Raw genomic sequence first — 21,045 nt, 5'->3', positions numbered from 1 at the left:
TTGCTGTCGGCGAGTCCCTTTAGTCGCTCCACATGCAGCGGGAAAAAATAAAAAATAATAACAAACAGTAAACCTAACCTAATGGGCTTTGAAGTTATTGGATGCACTCGAAGCGGCTAATAAATACGTTAATTAGAGACAGCGAAGTTGTATTCTAGTGTATGAAAGGCAGAGCAGCCTTTATCCCGCTCATCCACAACAGTGCTGGATGCTGTCGGTCACAGCGAGTGTCTCCGCCCCATTCAAACTACTATTGGAGGAAAATTAACCTTATTCGATTATTCATAAAAAGACTTGTTACTTTCAGTGAATTTATTCCTGTTATTACGTTTAAGTTTTTCTGTCAGTGAATTTAAAAAAAATACTATTTTGGTAAACCTTCCATTAAAATTCATAAAACTCTATATCAATTTTTAATTTAATTTAATTTATTCCATTTTATTTTATCAGTTTCATCTTGCATTTCTCTGTAGGCTTCTCCTGTCTATTGATATGACATGATTGATGTCAATACTACATCGTCAATCCCGCGGGAATACAAAAATGACGTCTACAGAATATTTTTCAAATTAAAAGTGTTCCTTATTTGGAAAAATGCTACCCTGTACTACAGTCTATGTGTTAAAACAAATGACAATATAGTTTTCAGTTATATTGTATTGTGAGGCATAATCATGTTAATAAAATAAACCCTGTTTGCCAAGCCGTTTTTCCTTAAAGAATTGTAACATAAAAACACACTTCTGACACTAATGCTTTTATTTTGAAAATAATGTTAACTAAACCGGAAACCTCATTGCTTCCGTTTACTGCGAGCTTGGCTGTTCGTGTTTTGTAAAATGACCAATCATACTGGAATACTGAGCATATGCGCTTGTTTTACGTATGTAAAATGCAGAGGCGGGCGGGGTTAAGGTCACGTCACAGATAATAACCGGTCACGTCGGATTTTTAGCCTTATGAAACGACTGAAGACTCAAATCGAGGTCACTCTTTGTGAGTACTTCCTTTTAGCTGTCAACACCGAGTGTTGAGGGGTGGTGAGTACAACTAGGCGACACAACAGCAGTGTAGAAAACCGATAAGCCAGATATCATTTGTAGTATATTGTTTCGCACACAGCTAAGTTTGGGTAGGTAGCTAAAGTTTGCTGGGTCGGTGTCCTCGTTATACTGTTAACTATTACTAAGCTAACGTTAGCTAGTTATGTGTAGGTGAAGTTATCCTGGAACTAATCGTTCAACTAACCATATTACTCGACTAATATTTTGTCTGTGGATATGCTACTCAGCTAGTTCGTTGCTGTCTATCAAATATTAATGTCCTGCGACAATGCTAGTCGCTCGTGTCCTCGTATCATTCAAAATGTGTAGTTGATGTCAACTGTGACAAGTTGTCACAACCCTCTAGCTTCATAATACCAGCTGATTATTGGGGTCGGACTAGCGAGTCATTAAATGCCATTGTGACATATGGCTAAGTTTACGACTCTACTCAATTGCTACCTTTGCACTCATTACAGTTAGGATACTGTAGCTGAATGACTTGTATCCCAGTCCTTCTGAATGTGGTGCAGGACATGACCACACAATATACTGCAAAGACTGTAATAAAATGTGATTAGCTTGTTCTATAAAGGGAAACCGTTTTTCTTCCGCATATAAACTAGGTGCTGAGTGAACGCAGACAGAAAAAAAACTTTTGGGTGCTGTGTTCTAAGTCTGGAAACAATGTATTCAGAAAGTTTTCAGAACTTTATTCGCCTCAAAATGACGAAATAAAAACGTAGAAAATATGTTAATTAAGAAAACGTGAATATCACATTAACCTTGTTTTATTAGAGGTGTGTCACCTGGGATATATTTCCAGGCTTATACATAGATGTTTGTATTTAATTTACAAACTGTCGGTGGAATAAATCATGAGTCTGGGTGGGGATCCCCTTGGCAGGTTGAACGTCTTTGCCAACTGCAGTAGTCTATATTGTCTATTTTCTGGTCACTCACTCTTGTCGCTTTCAGGCGATGAGAGGACTTGGTTTGCTCAGGTTAGAAATCTTTTTTCTCATAGTCTGATATGAGGAACCTCCTTCTGCCTGCCATATGGGCCATAAACCCGATATCATTGGAGTACTGCAGTGATGAGCGTCCTTCTGAAGGTTCTCTCATCTCCACACAGAATTTCAGTAAGAACGACCACTGGGTCACTTCTACTAAAGTCCCTGCTCTTTTGGTTGATTGGATGGCCTGCTAGTTCAAAAGTTTCAAGAGTCCTGTTTATTCCAAACTGCTTTCATTTAAGAAATATAAAGGCCATTCTGTTCTTTGGAATTTTCCCTGCAGCAAAATGCTTAGCATGCTTTGCAATGCTGCACTGTTTCTGATCACTGCAGGAATTCTGACTTACCCTGGTTTTTGCTTTGATGTGCATCATCAGGCATGAGACTTTATATAGGCAGGTGCCTTTCCAAATCTAGTCTGGTTAATTAAATTTACCACAATTTATCAGTCAAGATTTTGAAACACTTCAAGGGAAATCAAGAGAAATAGGAGTTAAAGTACACAAGGAGTTTTTTTTTTTCTTTCATTAGTCGTTTTTGTTTTTGCTGTGATATCGCAAGGTGTGGGAATTAGATTGTTTGTTTTCTTTAAAGGGTATTCAGAATAACTCCTATATTCTTTTCTTTGTCAGGTATGGCTGAGATTTAGAGGCAGATGTGAACCAAGTGAAAGCCCTGCCATCAATCCCCAGCACATCCATGTGTATAATTTTCTTCAAGTTTGACCCCCGGCCTGCATCCAAAAATGCCTACAGGTAAGGCAGTTAAGTCATGCATTAAATATACAAGGACTTGAAGCAAGTTCTTGATAAACAATAGAGCTGTCTCATATGACTGTAGGTAATAAAGCAAAAACAAGGTAAGCACAAAAAACAGGTATCAGCAAACCCTCTCGAGGCATTGTCAGCCACAGAACTGCACACTCTGAGCAGAGATTTTAGTATCTTGCCTAAGGACACTCCAGCAGAGACTCTAAGTGCAATATTACTCTCCTAACCTCGTAAATCAAGTGTGTAGCAGCAAGTGGAGAAACATTGTGGTTATGTTAATGTTATTGCCATCTCTATGCGCTATGTTTTAGGGGGCGAGGTGATAAAACCTCTATAGAACATTTATGTTCTCATGCAGATTTATTATGTAACTGTTTGGGCCAGTTTTAATATTTTACTTAGAGCATATTTCTCAAAATTCATAGTTAACATGCAGCTACCAAACTCTTGCAATGTTTTTTCACATCTTTGCTGTGATTCCCTCACAAAGCCGGATACTCCCTGCAGCTAGGAAAGTTAGAAACAGCCTCTCTACCAATTTTATGAAAGCACTGACTCTTTGTGCAACCTCCGTGTGCCCTACCCAGCAGTAAATGCTAACTTCTTTTAGTGAACAGCACAGATCGGTGTAGTACAAGCAGTCAGTGTGAGTTACAGCCTGATGGTATGTGGAGCCCCAGCTTATTATAATCCCCCAGAGCTTGAGAGCAAGCTCTCTGCCAGGCCATTGTCCATCTTTGTCCTTCCCTCTGGGAGTCTGACCTCACCTAAGGAGATCACAGCAGAGGTGTGTTATGAGTACTGACTCAGACCTGAACCTGGGGAAAGGTGAAACGCACTGTGTCCTAATGCAGCATCATGTCTGCTATTTATAGACTGTACTGGCTGCAGAAGCAGTTTCTTTTTCTCAGGTGAATGTGTAAATCAAAAGGAATATGCAGCATGCTAAGATAAAATTGGATTGAAGGCAGAATTAAAGTTTCATTAAGTGCAATTATTATAGCGCTCACAGCACAAAATGACAGGAATGGATCTGCGGGAGTTAAATGGGTTAATATTCCACACAAATGACTCGCTGATTACCCTCATGCTGAGATCTCTGTATTCAGAAACGCAATTTCTAGTCTCCACTGTGTTTTTCTTCACCAGCTGCTCAGAACAAAAGCACTGCAGCAGTCCACCAAATAGCATTGCAATATGATTTTGACCTGGATATATTGTATCACTTCTCATTAAGGTTAGTCATTTAAACATAATATAAAAGTGCCACTTACAATCCCTTTAACCAAAAGATGATGCTGATGTACTAAACAAACAGCATAATGGCAGCCCTTCATAGAGCTTTTGTAATAGTTCTTTATCTCATGTTGCTCATGGCTCTTTGCAAGTAAATTATAGTATATGATAAATAGATTGGTTCTTATATAGCACTTCTGTACTCTATTTGAGCACTAAAAGAAGAATACAACATGTCTCATTCACCCCACATTCATATAAGCACTTTCTTCTATTTCTAAGTGCTTAGAAAACCACCAACCCTCTGATCAGTAAATTACCTGTCCCACCTCCTGAGCTGGAGCCACCCCTAAGCATGTATTCATGATGTAAGCATGTTGACACTGTAACTGAACAGCAAATAAAATAATTGATCCTCTTGGGATAAGGTCACTATATACGATGGCAGCATGCCTGTTAGGTCATCACTCTGACACAACCTTAAATGTCTCGACAACAATTGAAGATGTCCATGCTTTTGGTGACTTTTGTTATCTCCAGAGGATGATAATGAAAGTCTAGTGACTTTGGTGATTCCTTTATCTTTCTAGACCCACCATGAGGTTAACATTAACATTCCTTGGTGTAAATTTATCAAAGGCTCAGGAAATTATCCCATGGGAGCCACATGTGTTTGGATACATAAGTCACTGTGTTTGTTGAATAGAAAGAAATCAAAGTTGAGTGTCAATGAGCTTTGATAGCTCTTTCCTTACCACTGTGCCTCCTACATGGCTGGCTGACTCACGCTGTGATCCGAGCAAGTTGCATGGGATTTGCCCCTCAGGATGCAAAAGCAGATGCTCTCTTCCTGTGTAGCATCATTAGTGTTAGCTTTGTTTTCAGGAGCAGTGGTGGCTCATAAAGCACCATGGGAACGGGCTGTCATTAGCCTTTGATACACAGAGGTCGACCCCTGTTATGTCATTTGGCCTTATTTGTTTGCTTTTAACAAGATGCAAGCTCCTGTGTTGAAGGAATAATAGGAAGACCATTAGAAGCTTAGGAATAAAAACATACATTTGCAGGTTCTGATGCATTTCACTGACCTCTGTGGCTTTTAATGATTTGTAATCATATGACAGCAGTCTTTACCTCAATACATCTAAAGATGAAGTTATAAAATTGCTTGAAATATTTAAAAATATTGAATGAAATGCAGTGGTTTACAAGCAGTTTAAACCCTATATTTATTGGAAATGGCACAAAAACTAAATAAAACCAAACCTTTTTTTAATGTATGGCATTTTTTTAAAGTCAGTGCCAGCAACAAGCAATACTTTCCAAAAAAGTTGGGACAGGGAATGTTTACATCTGTCCTTAATTTAGTTTAGTTATTTATTTATTTGACTGTCAGAGACCATGAACAAAAGCATTCATCTCTTAGGAGGAGTGATGCTTTATAACAGATTTAGCTACTAGCTCATTTCCATCTGCTGTCTCTGGGGAGGCAGATGCAATAGTAAATATGACATACAAATATATATCCAAGCAACTCGATATAAAAGGGATTATATTATCAAGCAAACATACTCAGACTAACAGCCCCATCCCCCTTGCTCCCACCACACACTGAGATTTAAATTGTGCATGTTTGGGGGGCACATATATATACAGTCATGAAGAAGAAATGTTGTCATGGAACTCAGTCTAAATGCACCTGGTGATTCAGTAGCTTGTAGAACCACCTTTAGCAGCTATAACTTAAAGTCATAGTTTTCTGTATGACTTTTATCAGTCTCTCACATCATTGTGAAGGAATTGTGGCCAACTTTTCTTTACAATATTGCTTTAGTTCTTTGAGATTTGTGGGCATTCGCTTATGCACAACTCTCTTAAGGACCTGCTACATACAGGTCTGGACCATTTCAGCACATTGATTCTTTTCTTTTTCAGCCATTCTGTTGAAGATTTGCTGCTGTGCTTGAGATCATTGTCTTGTTGGATGTTAGATGGAGGGGTTTTTTGGTTTGTTTTTTAAAGGTGACAATGGCCAGACATCTACACTGTAGTCTTGTTTATCTGAAGGACATTGTTTCAGAAGCCTTGGGATTTAGGAGGAAGAGGCTTTCTCCTGGAAACCTTTTCAGACACCCATACTCTGAGTGGTAGCACTTGGGTTTTCTGCAGTTTCTTTAAGCATTGCATCGTCTGACGTTGGGGTGACTTTGCAGCTCCCCAACTCTTGGTAACATTGCGGCATTGTATTAACACATATCTGAATGCTCCAGACCAACAAACAGTTAAAACGTCCACATTTATAGAGGCGCTCACAGTTTCTGAAGAACAGTTAGACAATTGGAGTGGTGTAGTTAGCAGCACCTCCTATTACTTACCCTCTTCAATCATATGAAACAATAGAGTAGTACTTAGTTACAGGTTTTCTAACCGTGGAGATGCTATTAAACGATTTCTATAAGCAGGCTAGACATCTGAGTGAAAAATTGCTTGTAAAAACATAACATTTTTTTATATTTCATTTCATACTGCCCCAAAAGTTTTTGATAGGTGACTACAGATAGGCAAGCTCTTTCACAGCAAAGCCCTGCTGCTGTATACAGAGATTTCTCCAGAGATTTTTTGAATCATTTTAATAATATTCTGTGCCATAGATAATTCTACATAGTTTGGCATTAAGATGTATTGAAATGCTTTATCTGTATTTTCAATGCATCTTTTCACAATACGAAGCCACTCCCCATATGTACTTAAAAATAAGACAGATGCTTTTTATTTGTTTATGTTATTAATTTGCTGCTATAGTGCAGATTATTTTATTACGCAAATTGCATGAAATAGAGAGGTTACCTTTTTCATCAAGGAACAGAGTCAATGTTTACTGTTTTTCATAATATCTGAGTAGGAAAGATGGGCTGTGTGAAGCTGTGTGATTGTTGGGTCTTAACTGCTAAGTGAGGACATACTAGCCCACTACAAAAATGACAAAAAGTGACCCGTGAATAAAGGCACATGTTAGAACAGGTGTTGCATTAGATACAGGTCACAATACAGTGTTTTGCTGTTAATGGTTGTGAGCATAATGGCGTCATTACAATCTGATTCACTCCGAATAATAATAAACTGTAGGTCAAAGTTTAGTGCAGCGCTTAACTGACAGACAGTCTGTGTCAGACTTAAGAGTCCCATTGAAGGGGATTTATTGGAAATCAGATCACACTCTTGTTCAGGCTATTCGCTCTTGTTTGCAGCAGTAAATGTTTGTCTCGTAGCCTTGCTTCGACAATAAAAAACAAATTTAAAATGGAATAAAACACCTGCAGAGGTTACGTGCATGTGGCAGACACAGCCAGCTTTGCAAAATGAGATTGAGATAAGATGATTTACTTGTAAAATACTATTTCAAATTGTTTTAACCCCTTAATAGCCTGCTTTTTCTCCGCTTTAGGTAGCTCCTAACAGCAGTGGGGTTATCCAACACTTGATTCAAGCTATTTGATAGTTACAGAGTTTAATAGTCATAAACTCTCATTTATGTGGCTGTGTCAGTACTTAGAGATGCTCATGCATATTTCTCCAAAATTCAACCTGGTCTATTTCAAATGTTCAGAATCTTTGAGCTCTTCATTCTAAATATTTACAATACAATAATATGTATTGTATTCTAGTTTCTTTGTTTGTTTTTTAAGATTCAAAGTGTTTTCAGTTGTTTCTAAAAATGAATAAAACCACAAAGCCAAAGGCATTGGAGTCATTTCATAAAAAACATCAGTGATTTCCTCCCACGAGTTACATGGTCTCAAAATACATAAGAGTGGATGGGAATTTGTTGCTTGTTGCTCAAGAATTTGGCTTCAGATTGTGAAACTTGGAGCTGGTGTAAAATTGATTTTCTTGCAAAATTTCACATGACTAGCTGCTCTAGTTGGGAAATAGTAATGAAACACCATACTTCAACCCCATCCCACGTACTACAGGGATCTGTAACTGTTCATCCGTCCATCAATCCATCCATTTACTACTGCTTATACGAGTTCAGGTTGCAGGGCCATCAATGTAACCAGAGACCAGTGTCCAATCCACACAAGACACTAAAATCCTATGTCTCCTCCTGTGGTTGATGGGCCCACAGGAGGACGGACCTATGGAGTTTCTTTGGGCTTGCTTTTCCTATCCTGGGCCTCATTCCAGGATGAGACCCCTGTGACTCAAATCCAACCACTGCAAGAAGGTTACAATTCATTTTTGCACGTCTTCATTAAATAAACCTGTTTTATATGGAGGGACTCAATCATATCCAAAAGCCTGCTGTATATGGATAAATTCTCCAAACTTGAGCTCCTGACTCTATTGCCTTTTGCTTTTTTCAGTTACATTCCTTTTGATCCTCTTTACTTTGGTCATCTTCAAAGAAACACCTTCTCTTTGCAGCCTTGACCCTTTATATTCTCTCCTCTGGCTCCTGCTCAATCAATTTAGAAAATGAGATGCTTAACGTGAGTGCTTCTGGTTGTATCTGAGGACTTTATTATACTGAAAATGTGAAAGTTGCACTGTAACAGTCTGGGAGCTTATTTTTTACACTGACCTTCTGGCCATAAACCACAAACGCTTACTGTTTTCATCATTACAGATGCTGTATGTATATATGTACTGTAATTATATAAGTCTCTAGTGGATAATAGTAGCATATGTTCTTACCTTCATGTTAAGATCAAATGAATTAGACTCACCATATGATAGAAATATTCTTTTTTTTTTCTTTTCTTTTTTTTTAAATAAATGTCCCATAGGCGAGAGAGGGAGAAAGCTTAATGAAAACAGCAAGAAGAAAGATCAAAAAGTGAGCAAAAAGTGTAGTGGACATGTGATTAGAGTCAACAAAAGATATACAAAGCCAGTGTCGATTGGTTTGCCTACATTCACTGATGATGATTTCACATAAATAAGCATATATTGATATATATTGATATCAAATGTGGATTCCCAGCCCTTAGGATAATGTTATGTTATGTTATGTTATGTTATGTTATGTTGAATACCATGCATTTGTGTGCGATTGTCAGTCCAGGAGGTTGGACAGAGAGATGATAGAGAGACTGTATAGGAGCACGAAGAACCAGGTGAGCAAATAGGCAGGTAATGAGGTTAGGTGAGAAAACAGCTCTATTTCTAGTTTGCATCTTGTCCAGGTGTATGGAGTGGCAGGGTGGTTCTTAGGCACTACAACAGGTCATCCAACTAAATGAATTGCTTTTTAACATTGTAATGCAATGTTGTAATTGTATTGTAAAGGCATTGTATGCATGGCATTATGATTGGGGGCTGAGCCCCCTTTACAAGTTTTAACCTGTTATGTTCTCAGGCTAATTTTGGCTGCAAACAGAGATGAGTTCTACAACAGGCCATCCAAAGCTGCAGACTTCTGGGGGGCCAGCAATGAGATTCTCAGTGGTAAGCCTGTACATATACACTTGAGACCACCAGTCAAGCTTTTCACTAAACAGCAGTAATTTCTAAAGCTAAAGCTAACACAAATTAGTGAAAAACTTTCTTGTATGTTTTGTGTAAACGTGTCTGTTAGAATTTAATTGCTTATTTTGATTAATATATGCAAGGTTGGTTGGCTTTTTAGTACTGCTTAACAAACTTTATCTGTAAGAATAAAGAGCTTTCATTAATCAAGGAAAAATCCCTTTCCTTCACCTCAAAAATCCATCGCAGAACATCCCCACCCACAGCAAACTACATTTAATTGACTGATGTTCAATACACATTATGGCTAATCAGAAAAAATCAGTCTTCTGTTTTTCTGCTGAGGGAAGAAATGGTGCCATATCCTCGTTGTTCGCCAGTCTCCTCTCCCCTTTGTAATAGAGGGGTCAGAACTCGACTAGTGGGTTCTTAATTGATGGCTGTTTTTATGCAATGTGACAGGAATAAATGGCTCTGTCTTATCTGCAGGGCTGGGGGATGAACGGGGCGTGAGTGTGGTGGGTGGGTAGCAGTAGGGCCCTGAAGGAGACGTAGCATGGCGAGAAGGGAAGTAAGCTATTGGTCCCAGTGGAATTTAGCTAGCTTTCCATCCACCCTCAGAGGAATTAGACCATTTGGCTCTCGAGGTCACTGACTGTATAAGTGGACCTGTCTTTATTGATCACCAGGAAGTGCTGCAAATTTGCAGGGCCTGACATTCTTTGTGTCAACTGGAGGAGAGGGATGTAGAAAGAAAACATTCATTTACTGATGGACTAAAATAATTCCTGCCATCACTCTTATGAGATTTCATTCCAATTGGACAACATCTTGAAGGTTATATAAGTTTTATACTTCCTCTGATTGTGATGTCAGTGACACAGAAAAAAATATTTTCTATTTGTGCATCTTAATGTGGACTAGATTTCTTACTGCCACTCAGTCTATCTACTATATGAAACAAGCTATTTAAGCCGCTCTCCCTTTGAGACTGCTCTCCCTTCAAACCTAATTTCTTTTGATTGGCAGTTTCTTCCAAACAGAAGGTTTTGCACAGTTGGGGGGCGGGGCTCCTGTGTTCACAGCCAGAGCTGTGTGCCTAAAATGGTCATATTTGGGATATCCACTGCATATAGAACTATGACCACACACACACACTGACGTTTTGAAACTTTGTCTACTTTTAATATCCACATTTTTAACATTTGTGCAAACAGCATGATGTCAAATAGGTAAAAGCATAATAAGACCATTTCAAAAATAATATGTAATATATATTTGCTACTAATATCAGAGAAACTTCAAATTTCCATTACTAATTATTTATTCTTTTTTCTCTTTTTATTATTTATTAACATTTTTCTAACTGTAGAATTCTTTCCCTTTCACATCTTTTGCATATTGCATGAATTTATGTGTTTTTTTCTCAAACTAGCACTTAGCTGCAGTGAATAATTAAAAAGTCTGTTTGCCATATGATTAGTGACAAATGACCTAGTTCTTTCTTGAGTTAATCATTCGTTACCCATCATTTGTTCTTGTTAAGGAAAACTGGCATGCAAAAGAAGCAGGGTATACTGAAGAATCTCTGTTATTATCCGTTAAAATCGAGTCATACTCTTTTCATGTGAGGTCTGATGCCCCTCTCTTTTTAAAAATACATTGTAACTCTGTGTTTATCAGGCCTGGACTTGGAGCTAGGGAAGGAAGGGGGGTCATGGCTGGGGATCAGCAAGAGGGGCAAGCTGGCTGCCATCACCAACTACATGGAGGGACGTCCTAACCCTGATGCACAAGGACGAGGTAATCAGCCATGAAAATGTCCCAAGTGCCCCTTTACAGCCTCAGTGTCTAGAATCCATGTGATAATATAACTGATTCTAAGGAATAAGTAGTACACATACATTACATACATTTCTTATTACGTTTGCTAATTTGCAGGATTTCTAGTGTCTCACTATTTAATGGACAAGGATCAGGACAGCTACTCCTACCTGAAGAAGGTGTCGTCAGAAGGCCACCTGTACAATGGGTTTAACCTCATCACAGCTGAGTTCAAGTGAGTAAAACGTGTTGTGAAATCCATCTGCATATTTTCTATGCACTGATAAAGCTGATTCAAATAAGTATATCCATCATGTGGATGTTTACACTAACATTTAAAAACAGACGCTATCCACTGTTGCATTTCATAAGATGAAATATTTTCCAGAGTGAGAAGAAATATGCAAAATAGCCACACTAGGCTGTATAATGTGTGTCTTCTCACAATCTAAACAGTAAAGGAGTCTCTTTTTTTTTTTTTTTTTTTTTTTTTTTTTACTGGGCTTTAACTTTGTTCCTCTGAATTTTGGCCTTACCACGGAAAGAAAACCACAAAAGCAACATCTTCATCTTTGGAGTGCCAGCCAGGCAGAACTGAAAAGACACTGAGCTGCGAACGAGCCAGCATTAAAATTCCAAAGGAACACCTGTTCATATTTCAGGGCTATAAACAAAGAAACTCTAGACAGCATAAAAAATAACGAAGGCTTTTTCCCCTCCCATGTGCTTCACAAGCCTGACTTGACTGAATTTGATGATAAGCATAGAAAAGAAAGAAAATGGGCTCAGTGCACACTCGGATAGCTGTCAGGTTGTCGGCCCATGTAGAGAGCTGCAATATAGTGAAGCCATACTGTTGTCTTAGGGAGCTGGAGCATAGTGTAGCTGATGTAAAGGCAATATTACCTGAAATTACAAAAATGTGTAACATAAAAAGTTTGCTATAAAGTGTTGACGCTTGATGCTGTGCTGCTGATGGTAGAGAAACCGCTCCTGACGGGAGTACAGCCAGCTCTCCTGCTGATAACATTATGACTGCACCTGCCCAAAGGAAAGCGGGGGAAAGGAGAGTTCAGAGGTTAAAAGTTGTATCTCTGTTGGAGAAGAAAAAGTGGACTTTTCCTCCTCTTAACATAGCCTGAAGTAGTTTGTTATCCCCAAAAGAGCTTTCAGGATAGAGAAATATTTTGTTTTTCATATTATTTTCTTTGCCACCTAATAATTTCTACCAACTCCAATATAATGGATAAGGTGCTACTTTTTGAAACAGTATTGTAGGTTGGAAACATCTTCTGTGGCTTTGGTATTGCAAGTTTCAGCAATACAACTGAAAGACTTAAACATATCTCTGTAATGTAGTGGCTCATTCAAAGCTAAGCTTATTTATAGGGCAATATTTTATATGAATTATGAATACAGTTCTGCCAAATATCAACGTTTTTGATCAATATATATTTACCACATGCAGAAACCAATGTCACTCCTACATTTGTGATCGTGGTGTATTCATTTTTAAAATGGCATAATAATAGTAGCACACATTGGCACGACAATGCACAAAGTGATGTATTTTAGATTGTTTGCACTATACTGAGATTCACTGTGTCTCAGTACCATCAATATATTAGGCTACATTCTGTGAAAGCATCATATGAGTTACTGTGGGACTCCTATCGTGCTGTTTGGCTGCTGAGCTTTAAAGTATACTGCAACTCTGGTTCACTTTAAATATAGTTAGCTAGACCTTTTTTGCTTCTCACGCTAATAATTTTCACATCATTTTTTTAAAGTATTTTGCATCTGAGAGACTAGATTTCCCAATCTCAGCAGACTTTGCACCTCAAACTGTGAAGAAAGCCACAAGAGTTCAGCATACCACTGAACCGAGTGAAATACGCACATGTGAGATTCCAAACAAACATGTATTCTTAAAGGTCTGTGTATATACTTGTGTATACCTGTACAAAAAGTCAGCTACTTGGAGTTTTATTTTCAGAAGTGTCGGTATCATCTGAGCCTTTGAAAGCTTTTTTTCCTTTTTCTTTTTTTAACCTAGGGGCAACCGTATGACATTATCTAGGTGGCTTAGCTGCTATTTTTGATCAGCTCAGAATATGCAGATGTCCCTGTTAAAACCAGGGGCAGCAGTTACATATGCACAATCTTTTTTAGTAAGCACCATCATTACCAGCCTGTTTGTTATCCACTGCAATGTGCCCAGCTGCCCTGAGGAAATAAGGCGTTTGGTTTCTTTCCGAATCAATAACTGCTGGTGGATTGACAGTAGCTTTACATGACAATTAGAGGCTTTTGGTTTCATCTGTAAGCACAGGCGTGATTTACGATGTGGCGACTGGTGGCAGTGGGGTCAAGATGTGCCACCTTCTTTGTGTAAGTCTCATCACTCTTTACAGATACATGAGAGCAAAACTGTACACTTAACATACAAACTATTTGATAATTTATTTATTGCTGCTTATTAATGGAGAAGTCTCACCAGGAATATTCTTTAATCATGTTGGATTGGATTGTGCATGAATAATTTGGTCTGTGGCAGCCTTGTATTTAAAGAAATGTCTACTGGGCCTCACAGTCGTGAAGCTAATGCCATATATATTTAAATTTTGATCTGACTCAGATATTCTCAGCTTGATGCTCTCGAGGCTCCATATCCAACACTTCATCTGACTTGTCTATAGCTCTGGTTTTTGATCCCACTTTAAGTCGCTCTTGCTTTAAAGTCAATGCCCAGAGATTATCCATTTTATTAAATATGTGCTCTGATGTTTGCCCGCAAAGAAATGCCTCCCTAATATGCACTTTCAGTTTGGCTGTTTAAAAAAAAAAAAAAAAAAAACAACTTTAGAAAGTGGTTCGATCTTATTGCCTCAAACCCTGTGTTGTAATTCTTGGCAGAAACTTGTTCGGGCTCAAAAAGAAACACAGCGGGGCAGCAGATACGCACATTCCACAGTATCAGGGGCGGATGAACTCTCAACATTTTAAATGATGTTAATTTTTGCTCTCTGATTGTTTGCATGGTTGTATGCACAGCCTTTTTCTATCAGATGGGAGGTCTGAATTACAATACATCACTGGTATAATATAAATATTTGAAGTTCCATGTTTCCATACAGTATATGAATGTTTTACTAAGAACTACATCTGTCATGTATCTCTTTTCAATCAACATGGTGCCATCAGACTGACTAGAAATAGTTCCTTGCATTTTTACAGAAACATATTGCCAAAGCCAAAGTTGGAATCACTGATGGTGACTAGGCGAGATGTAGGAACACGTCCTATTCAATGATTTGCTGATAAATCCCAAAGTTTCTGTCTGCTATGATTATTTTTTTCCCTCAAAAATTACCTGAATTTCTTGAAAGCTCACTCAACCATCTCAGCCAACTACACTACAGCTGGTGATGCTCTGCAGCCTCAATATAGAGGACTCTTCATTAGAATACTTCTCAGCTAGCATACTGATTAACTCTCTGACTGAGATCTGAAAAAGCCTGTTTTTGACTCTTCCCTCTTTGTTCTCGCTTTGCCCGATGGTCCCGACCTCCTGCTGTTCCCTCATCTCAGCCCAAATAAACCCACGGCACACCTGATGGGACTTTCAACATTTTAGCCAGTTTCAAACCGCACAAATGGAACTCTCTCTCCATAAATCCTCCACCTGCTGCCACCATGGTCAATTTGATTTGATATCACACGCAAAGTGTGTAGATAGAGCCAGGCTGTTGAGGTATTGTTGAGTGAAGACCTCAATACCAAGACAAAATACTAGTTCAGACAATTTCATTTTTGCAGAGCAGACAAATAAAGGCTTCTCTCTCAGGTTACAGTGCCATCTGGTTCTCATTGACTGGCTACCATGTGCGTGCTTGGATGAGCGGTCACTGCTTTCGCCTTGAGTGAATATTGGCCAGTGCTGATGTGTTTATAGTTGTTGGTTTAAGAAACCATGCTCAGTTCTGAGGTTTAAAAGAGATACAAATATTTCAGCGAAATATGCGTGTGGTGTGAATGAGACACGGCAGGTCCATACATCAGTTTTTAGCCATCCTTATTGACCGCAGCTGCCAGACGCACATACATCACACCACAATACACCACAACAACCCCACACCATCACCACTTTACACACCATCCACCCATTCACACACTGGTGGAGGCAAGCTACAGTTGTAGCCACAGCTGCCCTGGGGCAGACTGACAGAAGCGAGGCTGCCATATCATGCCATTGGCCCTTCTGGCCCACACCAGTAGGTGAAGTGTCTTGCCCAAGGACACAACGACTGAGACTGTCCGAGCCGGGGCTCGAACCGGCAACCTTCCGATTGCAAGACGAACTCCCAACTCTTGAGCCAACGATCGCCTCGATGAGCATTCGGATGGGGTCGGCAACTCCAGGCCTCGAGGGCCGGTGTCCTGCAGGTTTTAGATGTGTCCTTGATCCAACACAGCTGATTCAAATGGCTAAATTACCTCCTCAGCATGTCTTGTAGTTCTCCAGAGGCCTGGTAATGAACTAATCATTTAATTCGGGTGTGTTGACCCAGGTGATATCTAAAACCTGCAGGACACCGACCCTCAAGGCCTGGAGCTACCCACCCCTGTCTTACACCATTATGTTTGTGTACCCAGCCTGACTTAAGACAATGCTTTTCACCACATCATCATGTCAAACTAAGTTATTGGGGAATTTATCATTTTTATCGACTTTAATAAGAAAATTAACACCATAAACTAAAATTTCAGTTCATATGTAGGAGGAACATAAGCGCAGTATTTACACCTTTTTTGAAGCAGTCAGCTTTGAGTCCTTACTCCTTTCAGACTTGTTTGAGCTAACTGAAAAGCCTAAAAAAAAAAGATCTGATTTTGCAGGCACACAGCCCCATCAAAAATGGACATTTGAATATTGGAAAACCAAGCCTGTTCTGATGGATCTTCTGTTCCACTGAGGCTGGCATGTCCGACAAGCATGTTTTTGTTTTTAAAATCAATTATTACCTAAATGTCAGGCTGATAGCATTGGCAAGCTTCTGTTTATTTTCCCTTGGGACGTCATATTCATTCGACTTAGCTGGACTCCTGGTTGTCCACATTCCACCTGCACAGGCTCTAAGCCCCACTAGTGGAGACAAACCCACAGTCTGAGAACCCCAGATGTAGGGGATGATTATGTAAATCAGATCAACATGGTGCTAAATCTGAAGGAAATGCTCAACATCTTGGGCAGTCCATGAAGAGAGGAAATGAGGATGTGAATTATATTGTTCATGTTCCTGTAGAGCAAAATATAACTAACCACCTACAACTAAGAGATTTTTCAGCATTGTTTAACTGACCTGTTTTAATTGGTTATTCTGTAAATGATCAGAAATAGTTTCTTTCAGGCAAGTGAAGTTGAGAAAAATGTAGTCAGTTGAAATATTTGTTGTTGTTTTTTTGTTGAAAAACCAAGCAGGCTCATTTGATTATCAAAGCCGTTACAAAATAATGTTCTTTCAATTTACTAATTCATTAATAGACTTGTTTTTCTCAACGTGACATGAAATCTTTGTTAATAATGGCAAATATTCTCAGCTTGTGGTGCTAACAGGTCAGACCAAAGGCTGTCTAATATGTACTTTGGCTTTTAAAACTATTTAGTAAATGTATTTGCAGAGTAAAAGCCCAGCAGCATATTGTGCCCTTGTCTTGCCAGCTCTCAACTGGGAAACTTTCCAAGTCAGATGTTGAAACAGTGTTGCACCACATTTGAGATTGACTGATGCCACTGGTATTGCTGTCATAAAACTGACATCAAAAAAACGAATTCCACTACTGGTTCAAAGGCTTCGATCATAATTTATTATTCACTCTCCTGTACCAAGGCTGTGACAGATGCCCTTGATGTCGGATAGATTTTTTGCAGACTGAATAAATTCCCTCTAACTGAGGACTTTGCAAGGAGATCTAACACCGTAACTAAATGGCTTTTGTGGTAGTCAAGGGTATTTGCAGCACTAATTTTTACTTTGAGACCTTAATTTCACCCAGTTGTCCTTTGTGGATAACATCAAAATTGTTCTAGTGTGGTATAGTATTTTAACTTTCCCATTTGAATTGCGTCCAGCAATAACACAGGCTTCTTAATTCCTATTTTCCAGGGCTGCAAAGAAAATGCATCATTAAAAAATGCTATATGGTGCAGTTTGTTATTCTCTTTCACCCTCAGCGCTCATTTTCCATGTTTCCTGAGGAATGCCCCTTTGAACTTTCTCTTTGCTCTATTTCGCTTTATTTCAATAGCCTCAAAGTCTTCTGACTCCTGACACAACAGTCATAATTAGACATAAACACGTTTGATTATCATAAAATGTCTAATTTCCCATCTTACTGTGTCCTCTCTAGAGCTAAACAAGACATTGTGTGTTACTATGGAAACAGAGGCAGCCCTGAACCCATCCATCTAAATCCAGGTCTGTGTTTTTAGTATGGTTGCTGTAGAAACCTTTCATACCTTTCCTCCTGGCCTATGGCTGGCTCATGTCAGTCTGACATTTCCGCAGTGAAATTGCTCTCAGATTGAAGAACACACCAGAAAGACGCTAGCAGAGCTTGCTAATGTTTAAATTTGTCTGTATTTATCTTGTTCCCCCTCAGCAGGAATCTACGGCTTGAGCAACTCGCTGCTGGATACTCCATGGAAGAAACTGCTGAAAGGCAAGCAACACTTCACCAGCGTCGTCAGCGACCAGACGCTCTCTTGTGATGGGCTGGTGCAAGAGCTGCTCAGTGTCCTTAATAATGAGGAGCTGTAAGTTCACAAACACCCACTTAAATCTCATTCAGCTGCAGTGCATTTTAAATTGTGTGAATGTAGGAGATGCCACTGAAAAAGCCTGATACTCTGCTCATGACCTGCTCTATGTCCTGAGCTACAGCCACCCCACCCCAACAACAGAAGCGACTGTTGTTGTTATTTTGCACTATCAGAGTAAAAGTGAATTGAATCATTCACTTTTACTCATTGACTATAGATTACCCATAGATGTGAATGTCAGTGCATTTGAGCTCTGTGCCAGACTGTCAACCTGACATAGGCTCCAGTCCCCCGGTGACCCTGAAACGGATAAGCTGAAGGGGATGGATGGATTGATATATAAGATAAACAGGTGCAATCAATTGAAGCATAATTTAAGAAGAGGGTGAAGGGTGTTGTCTAATAGACCAATAGACATCCCTGTCAGTACTAGAGCCCGCTCAGCGTGGTTGACAAATTTGACACTAAATTAATTTTTATTGCTTTAGTTAACTAAAATATTTTCCATATCTAGTTTTAGTTTTTAATTTAGTTTAATATACTTTAATAATCTTGCACAGCTTTGAAGACCCTCAAATGAAATTCAGATATAAGGGTCGCTGTGAGGAGATCCAGCACATTAATCGGTCACACATGGAAGGTGGTTAGAACGGGACTTACAGGGAGCGATCACCAATAGCACTCAGCTAGAATCACTGCATTTGGTATAATCTGACCCAAGTTTCCATGCAGACACCCATACACTTAAAGGGTATTGGTGGATTTTATGGATCGCTCAGAAATGGGATTTGCTTCAAGAGCAATAAATAATGAAAAAAGTATTAATGCATGTGCAATTAAAACCCGACACGCTTTCTAAAGTTATCTGTTTTGTTGTTGTTGTTGTTTTAACAGGAACACACCTGATCCAATTCAGGAGACTCAGGGTGATGGTTATAGCAAGTCCATGATCCAGGCTCTGTCAGCCGTGTGTGTTCGCTCCCCTCATTATGGAACAAGGTCAGAGCCTTCCTCACTCACCAGATATCATTTCTCTCTCACCTCCTTATGTGTTCACTGGTGGTGACTGACACTGCTGTGCTAGACAGCAAGATCACAGAACAGTGAACTCTTGGCACACACAAAAAATCCCCAGTGTAATCAATCCTCCACAGCAATGAAACACTGGATTATTGGGTACAGACACTCTCTTGTAGCCAAAAGGTCAGAGGGTTAGTCCTTTCCAAAGCTATCAAAACATCATTTAGCAGGGCAGCGGCAAACAGTGTCTGAAAAGTGACTTTTCATAACCACTGTCATACTTATTAGATATTAAATTTACAATTGTTTTCTTCTCTGTATTGTTATCCATTCAGAACCAATACAATTATCCTGATAGATGCAGAAGGGAATGTGATCTTCACAGAGCGCACCATGCTTGACTGTGACACAACCAAATGGAGCACCAGTTCTTTCCAGTTCAAACTGCAGGAGTGAAGACACAATGGAGGAAACCTACTCTGTGCCTTTCTGCATCATCTCTCCTTCCGTTACCTTTTCCTCACCATCTCCTTCAGCTGAGCCTCATGTGACCGCAAAGACTCATCAGCACTTTTTTTATTCAGCTAGTCACTAGCTGCCTCGTTAACATCAGTTTCATATATTTCTTACTTTTGATTTAATTTAAAGATGTATGCTAATTTTAAAAAAAGTAAAGATGCCAAAGGACATTTAGAGTTTTGTAGAGGAAAATATTTTACCTACATGTCATGAACCTTCTCAAAAATTATAGCTTGAATGTAATTTGGTAAATATAAGATTGGTGTGATGCCATTTTCTGTCATGAACGCTAGACATTGTGGCCCTTTCACACACATGGCAAAAGACAGGAGATGATCTGTGTTAGGCACATTACATGCAGTACGTTATGACTGGTTCTGACATTAGTGGTTTTAAATACAGCTTGTCTGGGTGAAGTGTAGAAAAGCTCGTCTGCGGTGCATGAATACATGCTTTTTGGTGTCCGATGTAACCTTCCATCCATGATTTACATTTTATGCTCTATTTTCAGGCTGCAGGCTAAAATGGCATCCTATGACAAGTCATAGGGTCACATATATTTTTCTAGAAGATTTAAGTTCACACGAGTCATCACCAGGATTACTGGCTACTTTGTAAGTTTCTGATTACCCTTTCATTGGTGTTTAGGTAATTTTGCGTCACAGCATCAAATGTTTCAATGCACTGTTAAATGCACTGGATCTTGAAAAAACAGCCTGAAAATAAATAACAGTTTATCCAAACACCTCTCTTTTTGATTGTTGCATTATGATTACGGATACAAAATAACTGTCAGGAACCATGTGCTCACACACATATCAGTATAGGCCTAGGAAGCTGGCTCCGCTGCTTCCTGTATGACTCTAGGATTTACCCACATGCAGGTGACGTATGAGTAATGTATTTATTAATGTGAAGAAAGCTTTTTGTAACCAGATTGAACCCATGGTTAATTTGACTTCTGTTCCCTAAAAAAAAAAGAGTTCAAACTTGATATGATTTGTGAGTAATATGTACATACGTATTTTGATCTTTTGTTAGTTTTTTCCATTTAAAATCTCCCTATGGTCATTTAACCAGTATCCCTGGTTTGCAGTGTTATGCCATTGTATGTACTTTAGCTGACCTGCAACTGTTTTCAAACAGTGACCCCTCCTGCCTGTGTGGAATATTGCACCCTTCAGGATGTACCTGAACATTTGGTGTATTTAAAGATTACCTTCTTATTTTTTTAACCAGCAGAATGGGCACTGGTATCTTCACATCAATGTTTTAAAGCAATACAGCATCTAAAGAGGTGTAGAGGAGTATAAATCTAGACA

At 39.1% G+C, this 21,045-nt stretch overlaps 1 protein-coding gene across 5 annotated transcripts; it reads left to right on the top strand.

Moving 5' to 3' along the window:
- The first annotated feature begins 947 nt into the window (after nucleotides 1–947).
- Nucleotides 948–20,461, top strand: tango2 (transport and golgi organization 2 homolog (Drosophila)). 5 transcript variants are annotated; one of them, XM_085367842.1, is made up of 9 exons: nucleotides 948–996; nucleotides 2,692–2,814; nucleotides 9,428–9,516; nucleotides 11,221–11,340; nucleotides 11,479–11,596; nucleotides 17,773–17,840; nucleotides 18,025–18,178; nucleotides 19,079–19,183; nucleotides 19,540–20,461. In XM_085367842.1, exons 2-9 carry the CDS (start codon nucleotides 2,759–2,761, stop codon nucleotides 19,658–19,660), a joined length of 831 nt encoding a protein of 276 aa, XP_085223968.1. In that variant the 5' UTR covers nucleotides 948–996; nucleotides 2,692–2,758; the 3' UTR covers nucleotides 19,661–20,461. The 5 variants fall into 5 exon arrangements, with proteins under 5 accessions (XP_085223968.1, XP_085223969.1, XP_085223965.1 ...); XM_085367843.1 differs by having other exon boundaries at nucleotides 981–1,040; nucleotides 18,028–18,178; XM_085367839.1 differs by having other exon boundaries at nucleotides 981–1,040.
- The last annotated feature ends 584 nt before the right edge of the window (nucleotides 20,462–21,045 follow it).

This window comes from Diplotaxodon limnothrissa, linkage group LG12 (assembly GCF_057381915.1).
Source record: "Diplotaxodon limnothrissa isolate DT_005_m linkage group LG12, D_limnothrissa_male_GT1.1, whole genome shotgun sequence".
NCBI lineage: Eukaryota > Metazoa > Chordata > Actinopteri > Cichliformes > Cichlidae > Diplotaxodon > Diplotaxodon limnothrissa.
The sequence above is the reverse complement of the archived record's forward strand: the minus strand, read 5'-3'. Positions and strand labels throughout refer to the sequence as shown.